Genomic DNA, 22,500 nt, shown 5'->3' with positions numbered 1-22,500 from the left:
AAGGTAGCAACAATGACCAGCACTGGCCACACACTGACAGGGGTTTAAATAGACTGACAAACATGTAACATTCAAACCAGCACAGGTGTGTGCGACTCGAGGTGGGCGTGGTTACAACAACTGTGAGTCCCCTTGGACGCGGTGGGACTCGTGGGGGGAGGAGCTCTCTCAGGTTTTCCTTGGTATTGTTGCCCCCACTTGTTCGTTACGGGCTTTTCTGAAAATTACTGTAAAAGCCTGTACACAGTAATAATGAAAATTAGCTTTAATGATATAGCACTTTGTAAAAAAAAAAAAAAAAAAAAAAAAAAAAAAAAAAAAAAAAAGTTTTTTTTTAATTTATTTATTTTAATTAATTTATTTTACATAAATAAAATGAAATAATATGGAATTAATTCAGATAAAATATGACATAATACATATATATATATATATATATATATATATATATATATATATATATATATATATATATATATATATATATATATATATATATATATATATATATAAAAGGACTGCACTCTTCTGAACAGAGATCTCAGATGTTGTTCTTTTGGAGCCATTCTCCCAGTTTGGGGGGTCACAGCCCCAAGTGCTCAGATTACCACTGGAACCACTGTTGTCTTCAACTTCCACATCTTTTCTAGATCTTCTTCCAGCCCTTGGTATTTCTCAAGCTTTTGAGCTTTTGGTGTTCCGTGTTCCTGATGTTGCTATCACTTGCTACATCTATCACTACTATATATACACCTGGGAACATTTTTCAGTGAAATGAAACTGTCAATGAAACTGTTGAATACGGTAAAAGATCCTGTCGCTCCCTCTCGTGGTTGGTAAAATAACTACCAGGAAATCGGAAAAAGATCAAGATAAAATGAGAAAACGTAAAAATACGTAAAAATACGCAGATTGAGCATGTGTACAAAGAATGTAAGAGTTTTCCACAAAGGAGTTCTTAAAACGACACTTAATCTATTTTTGATATTTGCTTATCTATAGGCATTACAGTACTACGTCATGGCGTAACAAGTCCACCTCTTTCAGTTTCTTTTTCGCCGTAAACAAATCTGTTCAAGTAAATGCTAAACTGCATTACACGAAACGAAATAAGCCAAAAACTCTACGTAGCGACAGGTCGTTGACCAAGAAGAAAGGTAAGTTAATCCTTAAAGAAATTGCCTTTAACTGCAATTTAACTACAATTAAAATTAAGTAACGCCGTGTGCGTAGCTAACAACTTTCTTCACGCATAGACTGGTTCTGGTTCCTGTTTCAGTGTACTTTACTTTTTAAACTTTGTTTAATACGAGTGCCCTCTGGAACAGCTGTCACACAGACTATATAATGACCTTTGCGGTATAAACGTACCACAATGAATGTAATGACAAATTCAAATTAAACCGTACTCGTATGTGTAGCTCTTCAATTGCTGTGGAATTTCAGGCGTATCTTAAACGTGCGATATACTTTATTCAGGCGTGTTTCGTATTAGAGAAATGTCAAGTACATAGACTTTATGTTTTACCCTTGCTCTATTCCATATTTCTGTTCTAAGATAGGAATTTGTTTAATGTCGTTCGTTGCCAGAGTTTATACGCGCTCGTATCGTGATTGAGGATGGCAGCCGAGGGGAGGGCGGTGAGAGTCAGCGGTCTGCCCCTGGACATCCCTGACAATCGACTGTTAGACAAAATCCACATCCATTTCCTGCGCAGGAAAAACGGAGGTGGGGAAATCGTCTCCGTAACTATTTCCAAGACCACACCTGGCACTGCCTTCATCACGTTTGAGGACAGTGAAGGTAAGGCTTCCTTTTAAACAGATGTTATTGACACAGAATTCTAGGGTTAGAACTGGCTGTTGTTAGATAAGGTTATTATGGCTATTATATATTCAAGTAAAATTTCTGAACAGTTCCAGAGTTCCAGAGGTCTGATCAGCTCTTTCCTTGTGGTTGTACTTTACTTGGATACATACATTTCCTCTGGGGCTATGCTCACCTGGGTCAGTTATTAAGCCCCACTGAATCACCCCGAACCACTGTGGCTATCCTCTAGCTGTCCTGTAGCTGTCCTGCAACTGTCCTGTGGTGTTGAGTATTCCTGTAGCCCCAACCCCACACAGATCCCTTAAGCTAGACTTGCATATATGGAGATCACTGGAACACACTGTCTTGCTTCCACACAGAGGCTCTGTGATTCGTCCGTAGTTCAGGCAACCACAGTAGCATGCTGACTGGCATTTTAGTGAATGGGACAGATGCCTAAATGAATCAGGGCCCTTCAGAAGCTTATGGTAAGATGAATATCACCAGCCTGCCTGACTCAGTTGTGTCTTATTTCAATCTATTCAGTTGCCTTGAAACTAGCCCAGCAAGGAAAACATGTTTTTAAGGTGGGTGACAAGAACTATGATGTCATAGTTAGTCTTCACCATGAATCATTGGATGTCGATAAGGTAAGTGTAATTTATAGGATTTCTCTTTCATTGTGTGTTTTTGATTTTCACTTTATATTCAGCCTAATTTATGCCCCCTCTCTCTGTCTCAGGTACTGTTACACATGTCTGTGACAGTGGACCACAGTAAGCTCCCAGAAGGAAAAACTACTCTCTTGGCCATGCAAAGAAGTTTTCCAGGTGTTCACATAACATTTGATTCCCACAAAGACCTTTGCAGTCTGGATGGCCGCTATACTGAAGTTCAGAAACTGAGCAGTCTGTTGCTAGGATCATTTGAATCACAGGTACCACATTGCAGCTGTTTTTTTCCAGACAAATATGGTTCTTTTCACTTTTTTGGCATATATTTGCTCAATTCCTTGAAATTTAAATGTATGAAATATGATCTTTGAGCTCTTATCTGTTCTATAGAGCATGTAGCACATAGAGCATTCTCTGCAAACATGTGGTTAAACAATAAGACTTTAATTTCATCTAAATGTTATGTAATACATTCCAATTCAGCCTATTGCTCTTTTAAGATGTTCAGCCTTATTGAAGTTTGCTTGCTTGCCTTTCCTTAATGGAACGCTCTGAATCACAAAAACAGACACCTGGAGACAGACAACTCTCATGGACAGAGAGCAAAGACAGGGTGGACTTACCCCTGGACATGCCTGCAAACAGCCCCATACCCCTGGACATGCCTGCCAACAGCCCATTAGGGACAGATGAAGCATTTGGGTTAACTAAGCAACCTTTGCAGTGGACTGAAGAGTTGGATGTAGAACTACACACAGCCAGGAATTCAGGTAATGATTTCAGCCAGGAATTATAATGTGACTTGTAACTGATTACTTAAACAATTCATCATTTTACCACTTTATACATATCAAATGTCACAATGATTCAAACTAGCAATGAGTTATATTAACATCACACTTCATGAAACATAAAACATGAAACATAAAAAAGCAGATAGATAATGATATCATAAGCACAGCTAGCAGGACTGAAAGCATGTTATGAAAGCATGGAGTGCCAGGCCATGAGCCTTGTCATTGACCGTTACAGGGTTAGATCAGCTGAGCACGGACAGCCATCAACAGTTGCATGAAATCTTATCGGAAGGTGAGTGGAACATGGAACCTGAAAGCGGGCCCAGTTTTGAAGACTTCTCCTTTGTGGTGGACACAGACATCTTTCGGTACCTCCATAAATACTGTGCCAAGGAGTACCAAAACATTCTTAAACGACACAGGGTGGAGGTTCTGGACGAAACGTGTCAGGACATCACCACCTTGTACCTCAAACCAAAAAAGGGGCTCTCAGAACGAGGTATGGGCCCTATTAAACGTGCTCGGCAAGATCTGGCCCAGCTGTACCAGGACAAAGGTTCCCAGCTACGCAAAGAGCAAATCTCTAAGACTGGCATCCCAGAGAAAGGCCTTGAGCAAGCCATTGAGACCCTTGAACATAGACTGCCACAGCTCATGATTGAGGAAGAGGAAGGGAATGTGTACTTGGTTGGAAGTGGAAGTGACGTGTCTGAGGCCAAACAGTTTATTACTGATGTGAAAGGGATGAGGGTAGATAGAGAGGTACACTCGAATCACCTGGTTGTTCACTCTCCATCCAATTTTCCCTTTTCACAACAAATACCATCAGAGCTACCGGCACAATCGGACATCTTTCAGCCACTAGGGAACAAATATCAAGCCTCAGATGACTTATTCAGCTCAAATCGAAATGATCAGGCCAGTAAAGATGAAGGCCAAAATTCTAATGCGAGAAGGCATAATTATGGTGACCTGAAGTATCTAGATGAGCACACGTGCTCCAGTCGATTTACGCAAAATCTTCAGAGTAGGGTGATGAATGACGATATATTCTTTGTCAGAAGAAATGACACTCCAGTTGAAAGAAATGACCTAACAAATTTGAAAAGAATGGAAACCAGTGATTTGGGCAACATGGAAAAATTCACAGGTTTTCCTTCTGTTTCCCCCACGTCCCCCAAGTTGTCCACATTGGATATGGACAGGAGAACAGTGGATAACCCAGACCTCAGATCAAAGGAAACTCAATTTAAAGGGCCTCCAGACAATAACTCAGATGGCACAGAGAAGCAACTCAAGTCAGCCAAAGTGCGTAAAACCAAACGTGTTGAATCAGGCAAGGAGTTAAAAATGGCTGCCAATTTTAGCCGAGATAGGTGCACTGGCAACTTGGCTGACACCAGATTTGCTGAAGAGCCAAAAACAACAGCCAAACTGGAGGAAGGGGCCAAACTGGACGAAGGCCATGAGAGGCCTCTGGATGTTGGGCAGCCACGTTCTCTCCCCTTTATTAAGCCATCAATGAATAGTACTTTAAAACCAAACCCCGTGCCTGGCAGTGGGAGTGGTCTGAGCAAGATGGACATCCTGGTACAAAAAGGTGATGTGAAGAAACATGGACATGTTCCTTCCAACTATACAGGGAAGAAGCCTGTGATGATGCCTGCTTATTCCACTGAATCTCAGCCTTTCTCTTTCGGTCATATGGACCTATGTGGCGATACAGGTAGGAGCCCTGCCATGACTTCTGGGTTAGCTCTAAAGCGATCCAACAGCTTCTCTGGCAGGATCAGAACAGGTCAAGACAAACATATGGTGGCAGACATGTCTGGTAGGCAAAAGGGAAAGGTACAAGGTTCACAGAAAAGAGAATTTTTCACTGTGGATGTTCCTATGGCCATAAAACATTGGCTCTATATAAAGTCTATTTACAGTTCTGAAATTGACAATTTGACATCTGATCTACAGCTTAAAGAGGACATTAGTAAAGAAGAGTTTGCTTTGTGTCTAAGAGGTGCAGACTTGGAAAAAGTGAAAGAATGTCAGCATGGTTTGAAAGGTCTCATCTCCTTAGTGGAAACAGACTTTGATGCACGAACACTACCGCTCTCCATATTTGGAGTGTCAGACAGCAAGGACAAGACTTTTTTAGACTTCTCTGCTGGATTGAAGCAGAGATATGAGAGGGTTAAAATTTTAGTCATGTCCAAGTCAGTGATGATCCTGGGCCCCAGGCTAATGTGTGAGGAGGTTGAAGCAGCTGTGAAGAACATATTTTATACAGGGGTTAGATGTGCAAAGTCGGAGAGTGGAAGTATTCATAAACCAAGTGTTCTTTCCATTAGCCCAGACCATGTCACACTCAACAGCCATTCAGAACCACCTACTGAATATCCAACACTAACAACTACTGAAAATGCACAGGTTGTTACTAAGAAGAACCTATACAAAATATCTGACCAAATAAATGCTTGGGACTCAAAAAAGGTCCCAGCTGACCAAACCAAAGGCACAAAATTTACAAATGTAGACCAAGACAGCCAAAACCAAGACAGCCGAGATCAAGATAACCAAGATCAAGGCGACCAAGTTAGGGACTGGGGCAAGGTGGAAAGAAAGCAAGTTGCAGAGGAAGGGTCAGAGATGGTACCTGCCCTGAAGTTACAAAAAGGAGAGGGTGGTACTTCAAACAAGGAGAGCATGAAAACTGATAACCATGTGATCTCAGTCAGAAGAAATGAAGAAGATGAACAGATTGATGAACACAGAATGATACCCAATTTACAAAAGAACATTGAAATTGAAGCTGATTCTCATAACACGGAATCCTTTACTGAAAGTGTGGACCCAGGAAGTTCTGTGAGTCAGGCAGGGAATGTTCTAGCACCCCTTGAAGGTCCAGATGTCCCACTGAGTGACGGAATGACCTCTCAATGTCAGAAAGAAGCGCATGGCAGCTGTAATCGCAGCCCACCAGATGTCCAGCAGGGCAGCTGGGGCATCAGAGGTACCATGTCGATCCGAGAATCAACCATCACAATTCCTGGATTTATAAGAGACACAACACTGAGGATTATCTATGAAATACCTGATGGTATTCAAGGGGTAAGATCACAGACTTTCTTTTCTATCCCAGACACCTTACATTAAGAAATGCTTTTCTTCTATAAATGTCATCTACAAATGTTTTCTTTTATAAATCTTTTAATGCTTCCCACACAAATATATAGTGGCAATTCCAAATACATTACAGATGTTTGAGTTTGCAGATGCATTCTCCACAGGAGCATGATCCCTGTCCGGGAGCCCCGTTTAAAGGGAACAGGTTTGATGCCTTCTTACCACTTAATGAAGCCACGAAGAAACTGCTGCCTCTGCTGGAGAAAGCTTTTTACAAAGGCCTCACATTCGCCATAAAAACAGAATCGCCTGGAGGCCAAGAGAAGGGCGTGGTCAGAGAAGCAAGGGTGGTTTGGGGCAATATTCCTCACAAAACCCACATAGAAGGAGGCACCTCTAAGTGAGTATTATCAAGGAGTGTTTAGGCTCAGACTCTCAGATAGACTGAGTAAAGTCAAAGAGTGTTTCCAGACTGTCCTGGGGTCTGTTAGAACTGATGACCCTTGTGAATCATTACAAATGTTGTCCCAGGATACAGAACTACTTGGCTCTGTTACACACCAAGCTTCCACATAACAGATATGGCATGACTTCTTGCAACACACATCACTCAAAGCACCAGCACATGACTCATAGCACCTCCAGGAACACTGAAGTCACTAATGTTCACTTATATGTTTCTTTTAGCAACATACAAAGATTTTAAAAACACAGCGATAGTCATGGTAACTCTCCCTGACTGGGGCCACACTGTCTTGCTTTTGCTGGTTGAGTCTTATGTTTGTCTGCCCTGCTGGCAAGGTAGCCAACAAGTTGCTAAACCTAAGATACTTTAAGGAAGCCTTAATCTACATGCAGTTAATATGCAGCCAGTTAGATTCATATCCACATCTAACCTACTGCCTTCACAGCACCTTCTCACCTTATGTCCTAAAGTCCCTGTAGAGGAAACATGGATCATGTTATTCTTCGTAACCCTGAGGCAAGATTACTCCCTGACCGGACCATTTTGGCTGTGTATAAATAAGTTCCTATGTAAGGGTGTGGGGATTTATGCACTAGTTTGGGTTCAACATGGTGAAACCATCTATAGTTTCTACAAATGGGGAAGAATTATATGGGATATAAAGGGTAAACTGCCATCTGTAGGCAATGGTGCTTGTTTGGGTGGTTTGCAGTATCTGTGTTAAAAATTACTGAGGAAACCACATTACATGTTGCCGTCAACCATAACCATAACCTAACTTTAACCCTAACCTCATTGCTTTATGAGGCAGTTATTTGTTTATTTGTGTATTTGATATAATAGGTGATTAGTGAATCTTGTTCACAAACACAGAACACATACAGTACTGTCCTCTCTGGCAGCCTCAGTTCAGAAAACAATCTTCAAGGCAGTAAGTTCCTCTGCGTCTTTAAATTTGGTTATCAGTACTGATATGTGCAATAGGTGAACCATATGGGTCTTAATGGTTATTGTGAGCAAAGTGGCAGGCTTGCCAAGTACATGTTGATATGCCTCCTGAACAAACTATGCTAATTATTCATATGCACTAATAATTAAAAATACATTTACAATGTGACCTGCACTGCAATTCAAACGACCTGTTGAGTGACACAGTTCAGCAACTTTGTAAATCAGTTACCCACGGTGCTGTGTATATAAGTAGGTGCAGGGTCCACATGTGTTTGTCATTGCAATACAATAGGCCGCTCACTGGAGTCTCTGCAATCCTCCTGCTTTTTATGATGACCTGATTTGATGGAGATTGTTGGTAATGTCTTTAGCTCACTCTTCTCTCCTGCACCTGTAGGAATGGATATCCGGACTCCACCTATATCAGACGCTTGACTCAGACACTAAAGACAGCAGGCTTAGAAGAATGAACCAATGAACGTCTAGGTGAATGGAGGAACCCTTCAGTAAACTGAACAAGCAGTACTATTTGAAATGAATATCACATAATTGTTAATATTCATTCCAAATGGTAATGTTGAAGTATAAACTGCTATCAATATAAGAATGTAATGTAAAAAAAAATGTAAAGAATATTTGTATACACATGCTGCAGAAGGTAAAACAATAGTTGTTAATGACTTCTAAAATGTTAATGAAAATCATGTTATGAAGGTGAAATATTAATAATTGTAGTTGTCACAAGTTTAGAGCATTTACATTAATGTGTCTTCAGCTAGTTATCCTTTGCACTGAATAAATAGTGCCGTTAAATATTTGAATAGTTGATTCAGGGTTAAACGTGTACTTTTTCTGTTGTTTCTTGTATAGAAATAAAAGAATCTTGTAATAGTAACCTAAGACCGCTTCTCCTGTGCTGTGCATGGTATTTCAATTTTATGGCATTAAACAGCTTAGTAATTACACTTAGCAAAGAATCAGTGTTCCTCTCTGATGTAGTGAATTACATAGAGGTAACACTCTACATTACACGCCCACAGTTACAGCGTAACTACTCCGTTATCATTATTAGTGTGTAAAAATGTATTGATACTCTGTACCGTATACTTACACTGTGCACATTGATACTCTGCTTTACATTATGGAAGTACAGAGTATAGGTGCACTGTTATACACTGCTTCCCAGCAGGGGGCGCACCAGAACCAGATCCTTCCTGACACCGATGTTTAGTTCATAGAATAATTCACACATCTACAGTCATTCGAAGTGGTGATGAAAATTTGTAAATGAAGAGAAAGTCTAACAGCTGTGGTTTTCATAAGCATTTTATTCAGTCCAGATAACATGTAAAATAACTTGTAAGATATCTTGTAAGGCAAAACTGCAACACCACACATTTAAAGCATCACATTTTCAACAGCATTAGATAAAGAAAAGCAGTATTTCTTAGGAGGCTTGTGAATGCCCAAGTCATTACAGGTTCTACAAACAGTGACTTCAAAACATCAAGCAATACAGGATGTACCAAAGCCAAACTACAGCTGCCCCCCTCAGTTCTGTCAATTTGACCCCTTTAGAGACCAAATTCAAGCTGATGTCTGCTGAGGTGGGCAAGAGATGAAAGCACAGATCAAAGGTAACAATGTTTTTCAAAAGAAACATGGTGTGAGCACACAAATCTTAAACTTAAATTGTTCCTCACCATTCGCCATTTGGGAGGCGGGAAAACCGAATGCATTCGGAAAACCCCCACACTCCCCTGGCCCGCTCCACACTCCGGGCCGTGACTTCACTCACACCCCACTCAAAACTGACGACAAGCACAAGAGAGGCAATGAAGCACAGTGATAAATCAAACATATCTCACATTTTTAAAAGGGTTACAATAATTAAGAGTCCAGATGTGTATGACTGCCAGTCTTTCTCTTGGTTAGGGGGTTGAAGTGAACCAAGTGAAGTGAGCTTTGTTTTGGGGGTTGAAGTGAGCTGGAGTGAACTTAGCGCAGATAGGGCAGGCGAGGTGAGTGAAAGACTGTAGAAGAGAGGAATGTGCAAGGTTAGCTTCAGTCAGGATATGAACTTTAGTTTCCTCCGAGCAGGACCACAGCGTTACATCTACCACAGCTGCAAAAAACATCTGCTTCCTTCTGAAAGCCGCTGCACGAGTTAACTGTTTACTGGGTCCTGCTCTGCAGGGGTGTGATTCAGAGTGGGCTACAAGGGGGTCAAAGGGACGAGGGTGACCTTATTTGACACTGCACTATTAAGTGGCATGTCTGCTAGACTGTGTTGCAAAATATTTTGCATTTCAGATCCAGCAGTGAACAGTGAGGGGAAAACAGGAAGGTCTGACGTAACAGCAGAAACATGACCTTGAGTTAACCAGATTCAAATTTCCTAACAGGAACACTATTGTGTGTGTGTGTGTGTGTGTGTGTGTGCGCGCGCACATGTGTGTGTGTGTGTGTGTGTGTGTGATAAAGATATTCTGGATCAAAGAAGAAGTAAGGCAGACAGCTGGATACAAACACATTCAGCAGGGTGGAAATCTTATATGACACAGAAAAAACAGTGAAGATTTTAACTCGTTTAACTCATATAACATCTAAACCTTTTGGTGGAATGTGACTGAAAGGCAGTGAAGGTCTGGCAGGCTCTTTGCTGTGACTGGGTGGCTAACCCTTGAGTAGAGGACACTAGAAACAGCTGACGCAGTACTCGAGAAGGCTGGCCTGCAGTGGGTGCAACTCCAGAACCCTGCACTAGCTTGGCTGATCTTCGGCAATCCGAAGGGTTCAGTATACGACCAAAGAAATACTAACTACCTAACCTCATGATAGTTGGTCATCCTCATTTAGAAAGAGGTTCCTCCAAACCCCAAAACAGAGTGCTGGCCGTGTGTTTCCTTAGGTGCGTGACAGACTACAGCCCAGATTACAGTCTGTGGTGTGAGAGCAGGCTTCCAGTCCGCCCCTGACCCTGTCGGAATCGTGTGTGAGTGACATGTTTACTGTCCAATACCCAATCAGCAGAGACGTGTTGTGAACTGTCTCTGCTACTCTCTCCAACAAACTCAACTTGTTCAGCACACATCACAAATCAGCTTCTGTTTGCTTGCACAAACTCCTTATTGATTAACTAATGGAAAACAAAATAACAATAAATCTGTTTGTAGCTATTTTTTTTCCTTTTGCAGAGATGATTCAGGATTAGGGTGGGGGCCCATGAGGTTGATCAATGAAATGTGCTGTTTTAGGCCTTTATGTATGCAAAATATATTTCAATATGCTTTTTTTTTAGGCCTTTACGTTTGCAAATACATTTTTAAAAGCCATCCCATGTTCATCAGCTGTTGTGGGTGATTTGATTTAATATTTCAACATTCTAACATTTTTCTGGTTCCACTGGCGTAATGCATTCCACAGAGTATTTAATGTAAAATGGGCCAGGTCCCTTGGAAATACCAAACATCCTAAATTATTCTTATGGATCTGCTCTGCGGTTTATTTGGAAAAGAATGGCTGTGTATGATCACAGCCCCACCCCACCCCACCCCAGTGAAGATCAAGCCCTGGATTTTAGATTTCAGCTCTTCCCATCTGAAGAAGTGACTCTCATTATTAAAAGACATCACAGCATCGGGGAGTTGGCCTAACTCTCTCCTGTCTTTGGTTGCTCTGTCTCCACCCCCTCTTTAGGCTCCTCCTTCTTGATGTCATTTTGCCCCTCCTCCTTCTGATCTTTGGAATCCTCTTTGGATTTGGGCTCTTCCTTCTTGGGCTCAGTGAGCAGGATCACTTTACCAATGTTGTTTCTGTCCTGCATTCGCCGCATGGCATCACTCACCTGAGAGAAAACAGAGAGAGAGAGAGAGAGAGAGAGAGAGAGAGAGAGAGAGAGATACAGTGAGAGAGAGAGAGACAGACAGAAAGAGAGAGACAGAAAAAAAGGGAGACAGATATAAAAATAAGAAGTTTGTAAGCTAAGTTCAGTAAGAAATTACATTAAAACATTACTTTTATTATTGTTATTTTCAATGTATTAATAATAAAGAGAAATAAAACTAGAAAAGAATGGAAACTTGTAAGAAAAAGCATCATAGAAACCACAAGGTGAGTAGGTTCAGCAGCAACAATTACAAAAACACACTTCAAATCGATTTCACTTATTCAGTTGTGCCGAAAAAGGACCAATCTCTTTACTCGGGTCCTGTCTCTATAGCAACACAACAAATCACCCTGACGACCAGAGCCAAGGTAAAGTCGCCCAGTCCCTTAGCAACTGCTGTGGATCCTGGGTCGGCAAGGCCAGGGAGGGTGGAGAGGACCAACCTCCTCCAGGAGAGCTCATCCTCTCTCCCAAAAGCTCCTCCTCTACAAGAGTCTTCCCAGGCATATTCTGGCCTGTACCCACACACATGTGCCTGTACACCCACACGCATGTGCCTCTACCCACACAGGTGTGGAACAGCTGACTAAGTACCCTGGTCCTTCTGTGAACAAGTCCTCCAGCCCACTCATCTCACTCTCTGGGACCCTTCAGAAGCTGTTGAACTTTGAACTTGAAAAACGCAAGCGGATGGTGCTATTCACTCTTCCCCTGTTGTCATGGGCAACATGTTTCTATAGAGACTCCTAGGTTCATGTAAACAAGTCAAAATGATTTGTAACCTTTAGCAAGACACACACACACGCACATGCACACACACACACAGCTTGTGTGTTTCTAACATGCTGTGATGCCACCAGTGGGCATCTCAGTGCAAGTATACACCGTTTCATAGGCAGAGACAGAAAGAGACTGAAAGAGAGGGAGCCAAGGAGAGAAATCAGTGGGTTTTCAATTTACATTTTTATGCAAATTGCACATAAGAAAACTAAATAAAAAAAGCTAAAAACAAACAAAAAAAACCCCAATAAAAATCCAACCTGATATTTAGAAAAGGTTTTATGCCCGTATTTTAAAAGTTGTAGGATGTATGCCTGACCTAACACAGTACTGTAGTGAGAGAACACGTCCCCTTATTGTGTTGCCTCATTATGATTTGTCGGAAAATGGTAATGGATGGAAACACGACTTGATTCACATTTGTATCTGTTGACTTTTTAGAAATGTGAATTGCATTTGTGAAACATTTGAATGGAAACCCAGTGATAGTGATAGACATATGAAATAGCAGACAGAAGCAATCTTGCACGTAAAAAAAGACACAGAGACAGAGGGAGAGACAGGCTGAGGAGCACAAGATGTCTCACACACACACAACACACACACACACGCACACACATACACACACACACACACTCACGCACCTGCTCAAAGTGGTAGGTGGAGTCGATGCGTGGTTTGATCTTGCCCTGCTGGTACAGGTGGAGCAGTTTTTGAAGCACACCTGAGATAAGGGCGAACTCATTATCCAGGTAGCCCAGGTGGAAACCGCACACGGCCTTGTTGGAGTGCATGAGACTCAGGGCACTGATGGTAAACTGGCTGTACCAGGACTTGGCCAGGGCTAACAGGTTCTTCCTCTGTCCTGATAGTCTGTTAGCGGCTCCTGCACAGCCAGACGGGATCACACAGGACACGTATCACCCAGGACATGGGAACACAAGACATAGGAACATACAGGGCATGGGAACACACAGGACATGCGAGCACACAGGACACAGGAACACATGACACCTCAGGTGGTGCACAATGGACAAGTTCAGACCATAATGTAATGGAATTACAAACACCCAGCCAACCAACCAAACAAAAACCCATATCTGCTATGAGAAACCTCAATATTAATGCTTGCTATAACCCTCGTCAAACGGCAGCAGTTTTACAAAAGTGATGAGAAGAAGCACATGTAAGTGTCACTCTGGGAGCACTGTTACACACACACACACACACACACACACACACACACACACACACACTCACACACAAACACACACACACACTCACACACACACACACTCACACACACACGCATACACTCTCATACAGGGACACACATACACTCACACACACGCAGGTGCACATTTATGTGCAGACATATGTGCCCACACACAAAACCATGAAGACAGATGACAGAGAAATGCACAAACACACTTCCTTACCATACACAACAAGTGTCCCCATGGGCTTGAGCAGGTTAAAAGCCTTCTGGGTGTCTGACCCTCCCAGGGGATCCAGTACAACATCTAAGCCTGGAAGATGAGGAGAGTTAACACTGTTAAAGGTAATGAAATATAAGACATGAGTGTGATCACGGGGTGTAATGTGTGAGGTGTGTGTGAGGCAGTGGATGTATGGGGGATGTGTTAGTGTGTGTGTGTGTATGTGTGTGTGTGTGTGTGCATGTGTGTGTGCGAGGCAGTGGATGTATGGGGGATGTGTTAGTGTGTGTGTGTGTGTGTGTGCATGTGTGTGTGCATGTGTGTGTGTGTGTGTGTGTGTGTGTGTGTGTGTGTGTGATAGTGAGGAGAGGAGCTGTCCACATCCTGTGCTAACTCCATTCTCTTATCAGTAGTCTGTGCCCTTTAGCTGTAAGTCTCTGGAGCCAGGAGTGTGTGTGTGTGTGTGTGTGTGTGTGTGTGTGTGTGTGTGTGTGTGTGTGTGTGTGTGTGTGTGTGTGTGTGTGTGTGTGTGTGTGTCTGGAGAGTGTGAGCCCTGCACTATGACTCATCCAGGTCAAAAGTCAACAGCAGAACACCCCCCCCCCCTGCGCAGACCGCCTCCCACATGTCTGATGGGTCCGGTGAATGAGCTGGTCTAGGATCAGGAAAACGCACAAACCAAAGTTAAACATCTTCAGAGCCTCTGGTCTAAGATCAGGTCTCCTGCTTATCACTGGCCTTTGTCACAGTGTGGTAAAAAAGGCACATCTAACCCAGGAACACCACAACTACTTCCCTGACCAGTATCTAACATGAACGATGTTCAGACTCTGCAGAGTGCAGGTCACTGTAAGCCTATCAGAAAAAGCTAACAGGACCAGAGTGTTCTGTTCCTCTGCTGTTCAGATCCCTTACCTTTGGGGCTGATCTTTGTCAGACCCTTTCCCTGTGGGGCTGATCTTTATGTAATGTTTATTAACGCCCCCTCATCATTAAAGGTAACGTTTAATAAACCCCTTCACCACTAAGAGTAATATTTATGAACCCCTCTCACCTTGAGGGCTAATCTTGCGGATCTCCTCTACGTAGTCGCGGGTTCGGTAGTCGATGGGGTGCATGACTCCGCCCTGTTTGATCACCTCGTGCTTATTGGCTGAGGCTGTGCCAAAGACCGTGACATCACTCACTGTCTGGCATAGCTGTGTGGCAGCAATGCCAACTCCACCTGTGCAATATGAGTACAACGTTGAGAGAGAGAGAGAGAGAGAGAGAGAGAGAGACAGAGACAGAGAGAGAAAGAAATAGAGAGAAAAAAAGAATGAGAAAAAGGGAAACTTTAGAAGTTTTTATTTAGATAATGGAAATTTACCATGACAACTTTTTGTGAGTTTGTGAGTCATTAACTAGTGAATATTAATTGTAAGAGATCAGATGATCGTTTAATTAGTGGACCCAGTGAGAGTATGTGGACCACAGTGACTGTGTGTGCAGACCACAGTGAGTGTGTGGTCCACACACATTCACTGTAGCCCACACACATTGGCTGGTATCCTCACACACTTGCTGGGATCCAAACACACTCGCTGTGGTCCTGATACACTTGCTGTGGTCCACACAAATTCGCTGGGATCCAGACACACTCGCTGAGATACACACACACTCACTGTGGTCCACACAAACTCGCTGGGACCTGCACACACTCAATGTAGTCCACACACTCGACGTGGTCCACACACACTCGCTGTGATCTGCACACATTCACTGTGGTCCACACACACTCGCTGGGATCCACACACACTCGCTGTGATCTGCACACATTCACTGTGGTCCACACACACTCGCTGGGATCCAGACACACTCGCTGTGGTCCACACAAACTCGCTGGGACCAACACACACTCGATGAGGTTCACACACTCAACATGGTCCACACACACACACACACACACACACACACACACACACACACACACACAATGGGACTTCATCCCTAAAATAAAAATCAAATTACTTTTTTACTTGACTAGTTTATCTCAATGCTCTTGTTCCATTTTATTGTTTCATGATCTTTTAACTACCATTTTATCTTTCCCTAATGTCAAGCACTTTGAATGAACTCTGAACATGAAAATGTGCTACAAAAATATAACTGCTTTGCCGTATAATTGAGCACCCAACTACATAATGAGTTACACATAATTCATAAGGGTGCTCAGATACAAATGTGTCTGGATGAAATGTATTTTATGCAATTAAGTATACAGTTTTATTTTATGCCATTATTTTAGGATTAGGGTACTATCCATTGTTTTCTTGTATAGAATTTACAGAATATATCAAAGTATTCCTCCTACTGGCAGTTAGTCCCCACCCATGCACTTTTAACTTGTGCATGTTGTTTCCATTATACCTAGTTCAGCAAAAAAAAAAAAAATCCCAATATCCTAAATTTACATATCTGAGTCAAGCCCTGGTCTGAGTGATCAACACGCTGTAGGGTGAATGATCCACATGCTTGCGGGGTGAGTGATCCACACTCTGGGGTGAGTGATACTCTGGGCTAAGTTATCCAAAACCACATCAGTCAGGTTGAGAGGGCAGCATATGTAAGCAGTTTTACACAGTGGAAGTGGATGATGGGTGGGTTACTTAACGGACTAGCAGTGAACGTGCAGCGGTGATTACTGAAGGATGAACGCAATGATAGGCCAAAACTCTGACAATTTCAGGAAGGCCTTAGCCGATACTGGGCGATCAGTGCATGGAAACGCTTGTTCTTTCTGAATCCATGTCTTTTTCCTTCTTCTCTGAAGATACAATGATACAATGTAACAGTATCATTGTAACAGTGAACAACTTCGGAACACTCCATAACACAATGGAACAAAGAACAACTTCAGAGAACACTGTAACACAGTGTAACAGTGAACAACTTGAGGACACCCTGTAACACAATGTAACAGTGAATAACTTGAGGACACCCTGTAACACAATGTAACAGTGAATAACTTGAGGACACCCCATAACACAATGTAACAGTGAACAATTTCGGAACACTCCGTAACACAGTGCAACAGTGAACAACTTCGGAACACTCCATAACACAATGTAACAAAGAACAACTTCAGAGAACACTGTAACACAGTGTAACAGTGAACAACTTGAGGACACCCTGTAACACAATGTAACAGTGAATAACTTGAGGACACCCCATAACACAATGTAACAGTTAACAACTTCGGAACACTCTGTAACACAATGTAACAGTGAACAACTTCAGGAACTCTATGAGCAGTTGGCCTAGCAGAATACATTGGGGTCAAATTTGTCACCACTGTTTTTGAGATTGGGGTTGCTTAAGTGCTTCTGGGACCATGAACGTGCCTGTTTCCTGTTTTGCTTCCCGAACTGGCAACGAGCTGAAGTAGCCTGTAAGACAGCTGCCTGTTTAATGGGCATTCACAACCATATTCAGGCTTGTTTTGGCCAACAGATCACAGAACACACTGTCACGGCTAGAGCCCTCACATTTCAATATTAAACCTCAAATCAGCCAACAGAAGGCAGAGCAGATATGAAATGGGTTCCTGTATAAAACACAGGAAATGTCTTTCTGTGTTTTTTTCTGGCTACTGAAGAAGACAATGTTATTTTGCTGGCAGCACTGCAAGAGACACCTATTTGACAATTTTATCAACAAAAGCACATTACATTTTTAAATACAATTAATTCAAATCATTGTGACATGTTATTCTCAGTAATATCCCAAGTGTCATTTCCATATAATTCCTGATACAGTCTGAGTGTGCTGTCTATGAGGAAGGGAGCTAGCAAGACACTGCTCCATAGTCTGTGAAGCTTTATAAAACTAGCTCCAGCCAATCAAAATTACAGTGCTATTCTGTGTATGCCCTGATTGGCTGTGCATCAAAAAGAGGCAGGAAGCAAGTTACCAAATCATAGGGTAGCCAGTCATGTGCTCATGGGGAACTGACACAGTCAGTAATTTTGGAGGCATGATCAGGGTCTAGGTCACACCAAACACCAGTCACATGATCAAGGTCTGGGTCATGCCAAATACCAGTCACACGATCATGGTCTGTGTCACACTAAACACAAGTCACATGATCATCTGGGTCACGCTAAACACCAGTCACATGATCATCATCTGGGTCACACTAAACACCAGTCACATGATCATGGTCTGGGTCACCAGACAGCCATTCACAGGCTCAAACTGCAAAACCAACCATATAACACTTGGAACCATGAAACCAAACTATATGAACAAGGTTTGGGCCATAAAGATAAGGAATCTAAAGCTTCATCCAGACCTTAACCCAGCCTTTAATCTGTGTGTCTGTCTGTCTGTCTGTCTGTGTCTGTGTGTATGTGTGTGTGTGTGTGTGTGTGTGTTTCCATAGTCTCCCAACCTGCTGCCATGTGGATGAGAACACTCTTGTTGGGTCTGATGTTGGCCATTTCGAACAGCAACACGTAGGCGGTGATGTAGCTGACAGGAAAGGCGGCACCCTCTTCATAGGTCATGCCCTCAGGCATGAGGAAGGTGTGGTCAGCTTTCACAAGAACCACCTCCTGCCAGAGACCACACCTCTCCAGAACCATCACCCTGTCTCCTACCTACCAAGAGAAGACAGAGAGGCAGAACAAGTAGGAGAGACAGACAGAGAGAGAGAGAGAGAGAGAGAGAGACAGAGAGAGAGAGAGAGAGAGAGAGAGAGAGAGAGAGAGAGAGAGAGAGAGAGAGAGAGATTTGATTTTTAATGTTGTTTTGTTAAATATTTCTTTTTATTCTTTACATCTCAGTTCATGTTTTGAATCTTTTTAGCACTTTTTTTCATTTTTTAATGCTTTGTCAAAGCTAAAAATTGACAGTCATGTCAATAAGGTTTTAGGTTGCAACGGTGTCGCTCCCTCCAGCAGCGTCGTCCAGCATGGCCTTTCGTTTATATCCTGCTTTTCTCTTCATGTGTTGTATGTTTTGGTTTTGTCTCATTTGCTGTGTCGGTATGCTATGTTCTTCCTTTATAAACCCTTTGTGTTTGTTGGTATATATATATATATATATATATATATATATATATATATATATATATATATATATACATACATTTTGTAAATATTACCAAAACTTATTTTGAATTATTTTTATTCATGACTGTCACCTATTTTGTAATTATTGTTGCCTTTTTCTCGTAACAGTAAAGCTATTTTGAATCTTGAATCTTGAATGAGAACACACACATAAGCACACAGACACACACACACACACATACACACACACACACACACACAGACACACACACACACACACACACACACTCAGAACTCTTTAGGCAGATTAGGCAGTTTAGAGCAAGACAGATAGTCAGCAAAAGCAAATCCAGCTCTCTCTCTCTCTCTCTCTCTCTGTCTTTCTCGCTCTCTCTCTCTCTCTCTCTCCCTCTCTCTGTCTCTGTCTCTCCCTTTCTCCCTCCCTCCCTCTCTCTCTCTCTCTCTCCCTCTCTCTCTCTCCCTCTCTCTCTCTCCCTCTCTCTCTCTCTCTCTCTCTGTCTCTCTCAAGTCAATTTATTTCAAGGTGCTTTATTGTCTTGACAAACAGCGGTGCATTTGTTTTTGCCAAAGCTTGGCTTACAGAGCATGAAGTCTCCGTTGCCCTTAATGGACATTCTTTTGCGGGATGGATCTCGAACAGCATACACACCATCGGAACAAGACTAGCACCTCTAGAAAGTTGGACTAGACATTAATTGCGCATTTTTTCATTTTTTATTTCTTTTTCTCTTAAAATAGTTATTATTGTGGTGACAGTTGTTGGCCAGAGAAGAGAAGAGGAGTCTTGGTTCCTCTCAAGGTTTCTTCTTCATACTCTAGGGAGTTTTTCCTTGCCGCTGTCACCTTGGCTTGCTCACTGGGGGCTTGGACTTGGACATTTGTAAAGCTGCTTTGTGACAGCATCCGTCGCAAATAAATGATTTATTTATTTATTTAATTTTTGATGAAGGTATTCAAAAATAATAATACAATAATAATACAATAAAATATGCATAATACATTACAAACGGAGGGTCATAAATAAAGTAAGGTGTTTGTGTTATAGTGAGATCAATTTTTTGTCTCTCCTGTGTGTGTGTATTCTCCTTGTGTTCCCCTAGCAGGTGTGGTCATTTCTGAGTATTAGAGAGAGTGTTAAATCTGGTACATTCAGCATTCATTTTTGGAAATATTTTTCCTCAAATCTCCTTTTTTCAGTGTTCTGTTTAAAAGTGCAGTTTTATTTTCTTTGCGCTGTTGGCAAACTCTTTTGGCAGCCGAAATTCTGTCACAGTGTGCCAGGCACACGGCCTGAGAGACATGCCCACACAAACACACAAACATACACACCTACACACACACACACACACTGCGCCTGCCTGGCTCCCGATCACCTGAGTACTAATCACTTAAACCTGTGCCTCGTTTGTTTCTTTGTTTCACTATTTAAGCTCACAGGAGCCCCAATCCAGGGCTGCACATTTCATCTCGACTTCCATGTCTCTGATGCCCCGAGTGTGTACTGAAAGTAAAACTGCTGAGGTTTGCTCCTCTCCTGCGTCTACACACCTCGAGCCTTTACTGCCAGCGCTTATCTTTGGTTTATTTGGCTTTTTGTTCTTAACTTGTGCCAGCTTTCCACTTAGTTTTTTCTGTTCATCATCATTATGGATCATAAAGAACCTCCTTCTTCACACACGTCTCACTCCCTCCCTACACTCACGTCTCGCTCCCTCCCTACACTCGCGTCTTGCTCCCTCCCTACACTCGCGTCTCGCTCTCTCCCTACACTCGCACCTCACTCCCTCCCTACACATGCATCTCGCTCCCTCCCTACACTCGCGTCTCGCTCTCTCCCTACACTCGCACCTCACTCCCTCCCTACACACGCGTCTCACTCCGTCCCTACACTCGTGCCTCGCTCCCTCCCTACACTCGTGTCTCGCTCCCTCCCTACACTCGTGTCTCGCTCCCTCCCTACACTCGCGTCTCGCTCCCTCCCTACACCTGCGTCTCGCTCCCTCCTTACATTTGCATCTCGCTCCATCCCTACACTCGCACCTCACTCCCTCCCTGCACATGCATCTCGCTCCCTCCCTACACTCACGTCTCGCTCCCTCCCTACACGCGCGTCTCGCTCTCTCCCTACACTCGCACCTCACTCCCTCCCTACACATGCATCTCACTCCCTCCCTACACTCGCATCTGGCTCCCTCCCTACACTCGCACCTCACTCCTTCCCTACACACGCGTCTCACTCCTTCCCTACACTCGTGCCTCGCTCCCTCCCTACACATGCATCTCGCTCCCTCCCTACACTCGCGTCTCGCTCCCTCCCTACACTCGCACCTCACTCCCTCCCTACACATGCGTCTCGCGCCCTCCCTACACTCGCATCTCGCTCCATCCCTACACTCGCACCTCACTCCCTGCCTACACTCGCACCTCATTCCCTCCCTGCACATGCATCTCGCTCCCTCCCTACACTCGCGTCTCGCTCTCTCCCTACACTCGCACCTCACTCCCTCCCTACACATGCATCTCGCTCCCTCCCTACACTCGCGTCTCGCTCTCTCCCTACACTCGCACCTCACTCCCTCCCTACACATGCATCTCGCTCCCTCCCTACACTCGTGCCTCGCTCCCTCCCTACACATGCATCTCGCTCCCTCCCTACACTTGTGCCTCGCTCCCTCCCTACACATGCATCTCGGTCCCTCCCTACACTCGTGCCTCGCTCCCTCCCTACACATGCATCTCGCTCCCTCCCTACACTCGCGTCTTGCTCCCTCCCTACACTCGCGTCTCGCTCCCTCCCTACACTCGCACCTCACTCCCTCCCTACACTCGTGCCTCGGTTCCCTCCCTACACATGCATCTCGCTCCCTCTTTACACTCGCGTCTTGCTCCCTCCCTACACTCGCACCTCACTCCCTCCCTACACATGCGTCTCGCGCCCTCCCTACACTCGCATCTCGCTCCATCCCTACACTCGCACCTCACTCCCTCCCTGCACATGCATCTCGCTCCCTCCCTACACTCACGTCTCGCTCCCTCCCTACACTCGCACCTCACTCCCTCCCTACACTCGCACCTCATTCCCTCCCTGCACATGCATCTCGCTCCCTCCCTACACTCGCGTCTCACTCCCTCCCTACACTCGCACCTCACTCCCTCCCTACACTCGCGTCTCGCTCTCTCCCTACACTCGCACCTCACTCCCTCCCTACACATGCATCTCGCTCCCTCCCTACACTCGCGTCTCACTCCCTCCCTACACTCGCACCTCACTCCCTCCCTACACTCGCGTCTCGCTCTCTCCCTACACTCGCACCTCACTCCCTCCCTACACATGCATCTCGCTCCCTCCCTACACTTGTGCCTCGCTCCCTCCCTACACATGCATCTCGCTCCCTCCCTACACTCGTGCCTCGCTCCCTCCCTACACTCGCGTCTCGCTCCCTCCCTACACTCGCGTCTCGCTCCCTCCCTACACTCGCGCCTCACTCCTTCCCTCCCG

At 43.8% G+C, this 22,500-nt stretch overlaps 2 protein-coding genes across 2 annotated transcripts in view; one reads left to right on the top strand and one right to left on the bottom strand.

The window, feature by feature from the left end:
• Positions 1–1,015: 1,015 nt before the first annotated feature.
• Positions 1,016–8,718, top strand: LOC113589806 (uncharacterized). Its single transcript, XM_027029650.3, has 8 exons — positions 1,016–1,157; positions 1,591–1,804; positions 2,357–2,460; positions 2,553–2,747; positions 3,053–3,254; positions 3,517–6,386; positions 6,566–6,801; positions 8,216–8,718. The coding sequence occupies exons 2-8, from the start codon at positions 1,621–1,623 to the stop codon at positions 8,286–8,288; spliced, it is 3,864 nt and encodes a 1,287-aa protein (XP_026885451.3). The 5' UTR covers positions 1,016–1,157; positions 1,591–1,620; the 3' UTR covers positions 8,289–8,718.
• A 410-nt stretch (positions 8,719–9,128) lies between these two features.
• The window catches only part of LOC113589802 (NADPH-dependent quinone oxidoreductase VAT1-like), a 19,272-nt gene continuing 5,900 nt past the window's right edge, over positions 9,129–22,500 (bottom strand). Inside the window, exons 3-7 of the mRNA XM_027029642.3 lie at positions 18,359–18,566; positions 14,981–15,151; positions 13,927–14,016; positions 13,132–13,373; positions 9,129–11,665 (exon numbers count right to left, since the gene is read on the bottom strand). Of these exons, the coding sequence (XP_026885443.2) occupies positions 11,471–11,665; positions 13,132–13,373; positions 13,927–14,016; positions 14,981–15,151; positions 18,359–18,566 (906 nt within the window). The 3' untranslated portion in view covers positions 9,129–11,470. The remainder of the gene's footprint in view (positions 11,666–13,131; positions 13,374–13,926; positions 14,017–14,980; positions 15,152–18,358; positions 18,567–22,500) is intronic.

The sequence above is a fragment of the Electrophorus electricus genome, chromosome 15 (genome assembly GCF_041902795.1).
Source record: "Electrophorus electricus isolate QZ-2024a chromosome 15, ASM4190279v1, whole genome shotgun sequence".
Lineage (NCBI taxonomy): Eukaryota > Metazoa > Chordata > Actinopteri > Gymnotiformes > Gymnotidae > Electrophorus > Electrophorus electricus.
The sequence above is the reverse complement of the archived record's forward strand: the minus strand, read 5'-3'. Positions and strand labels throughout refer to the sequence as shown.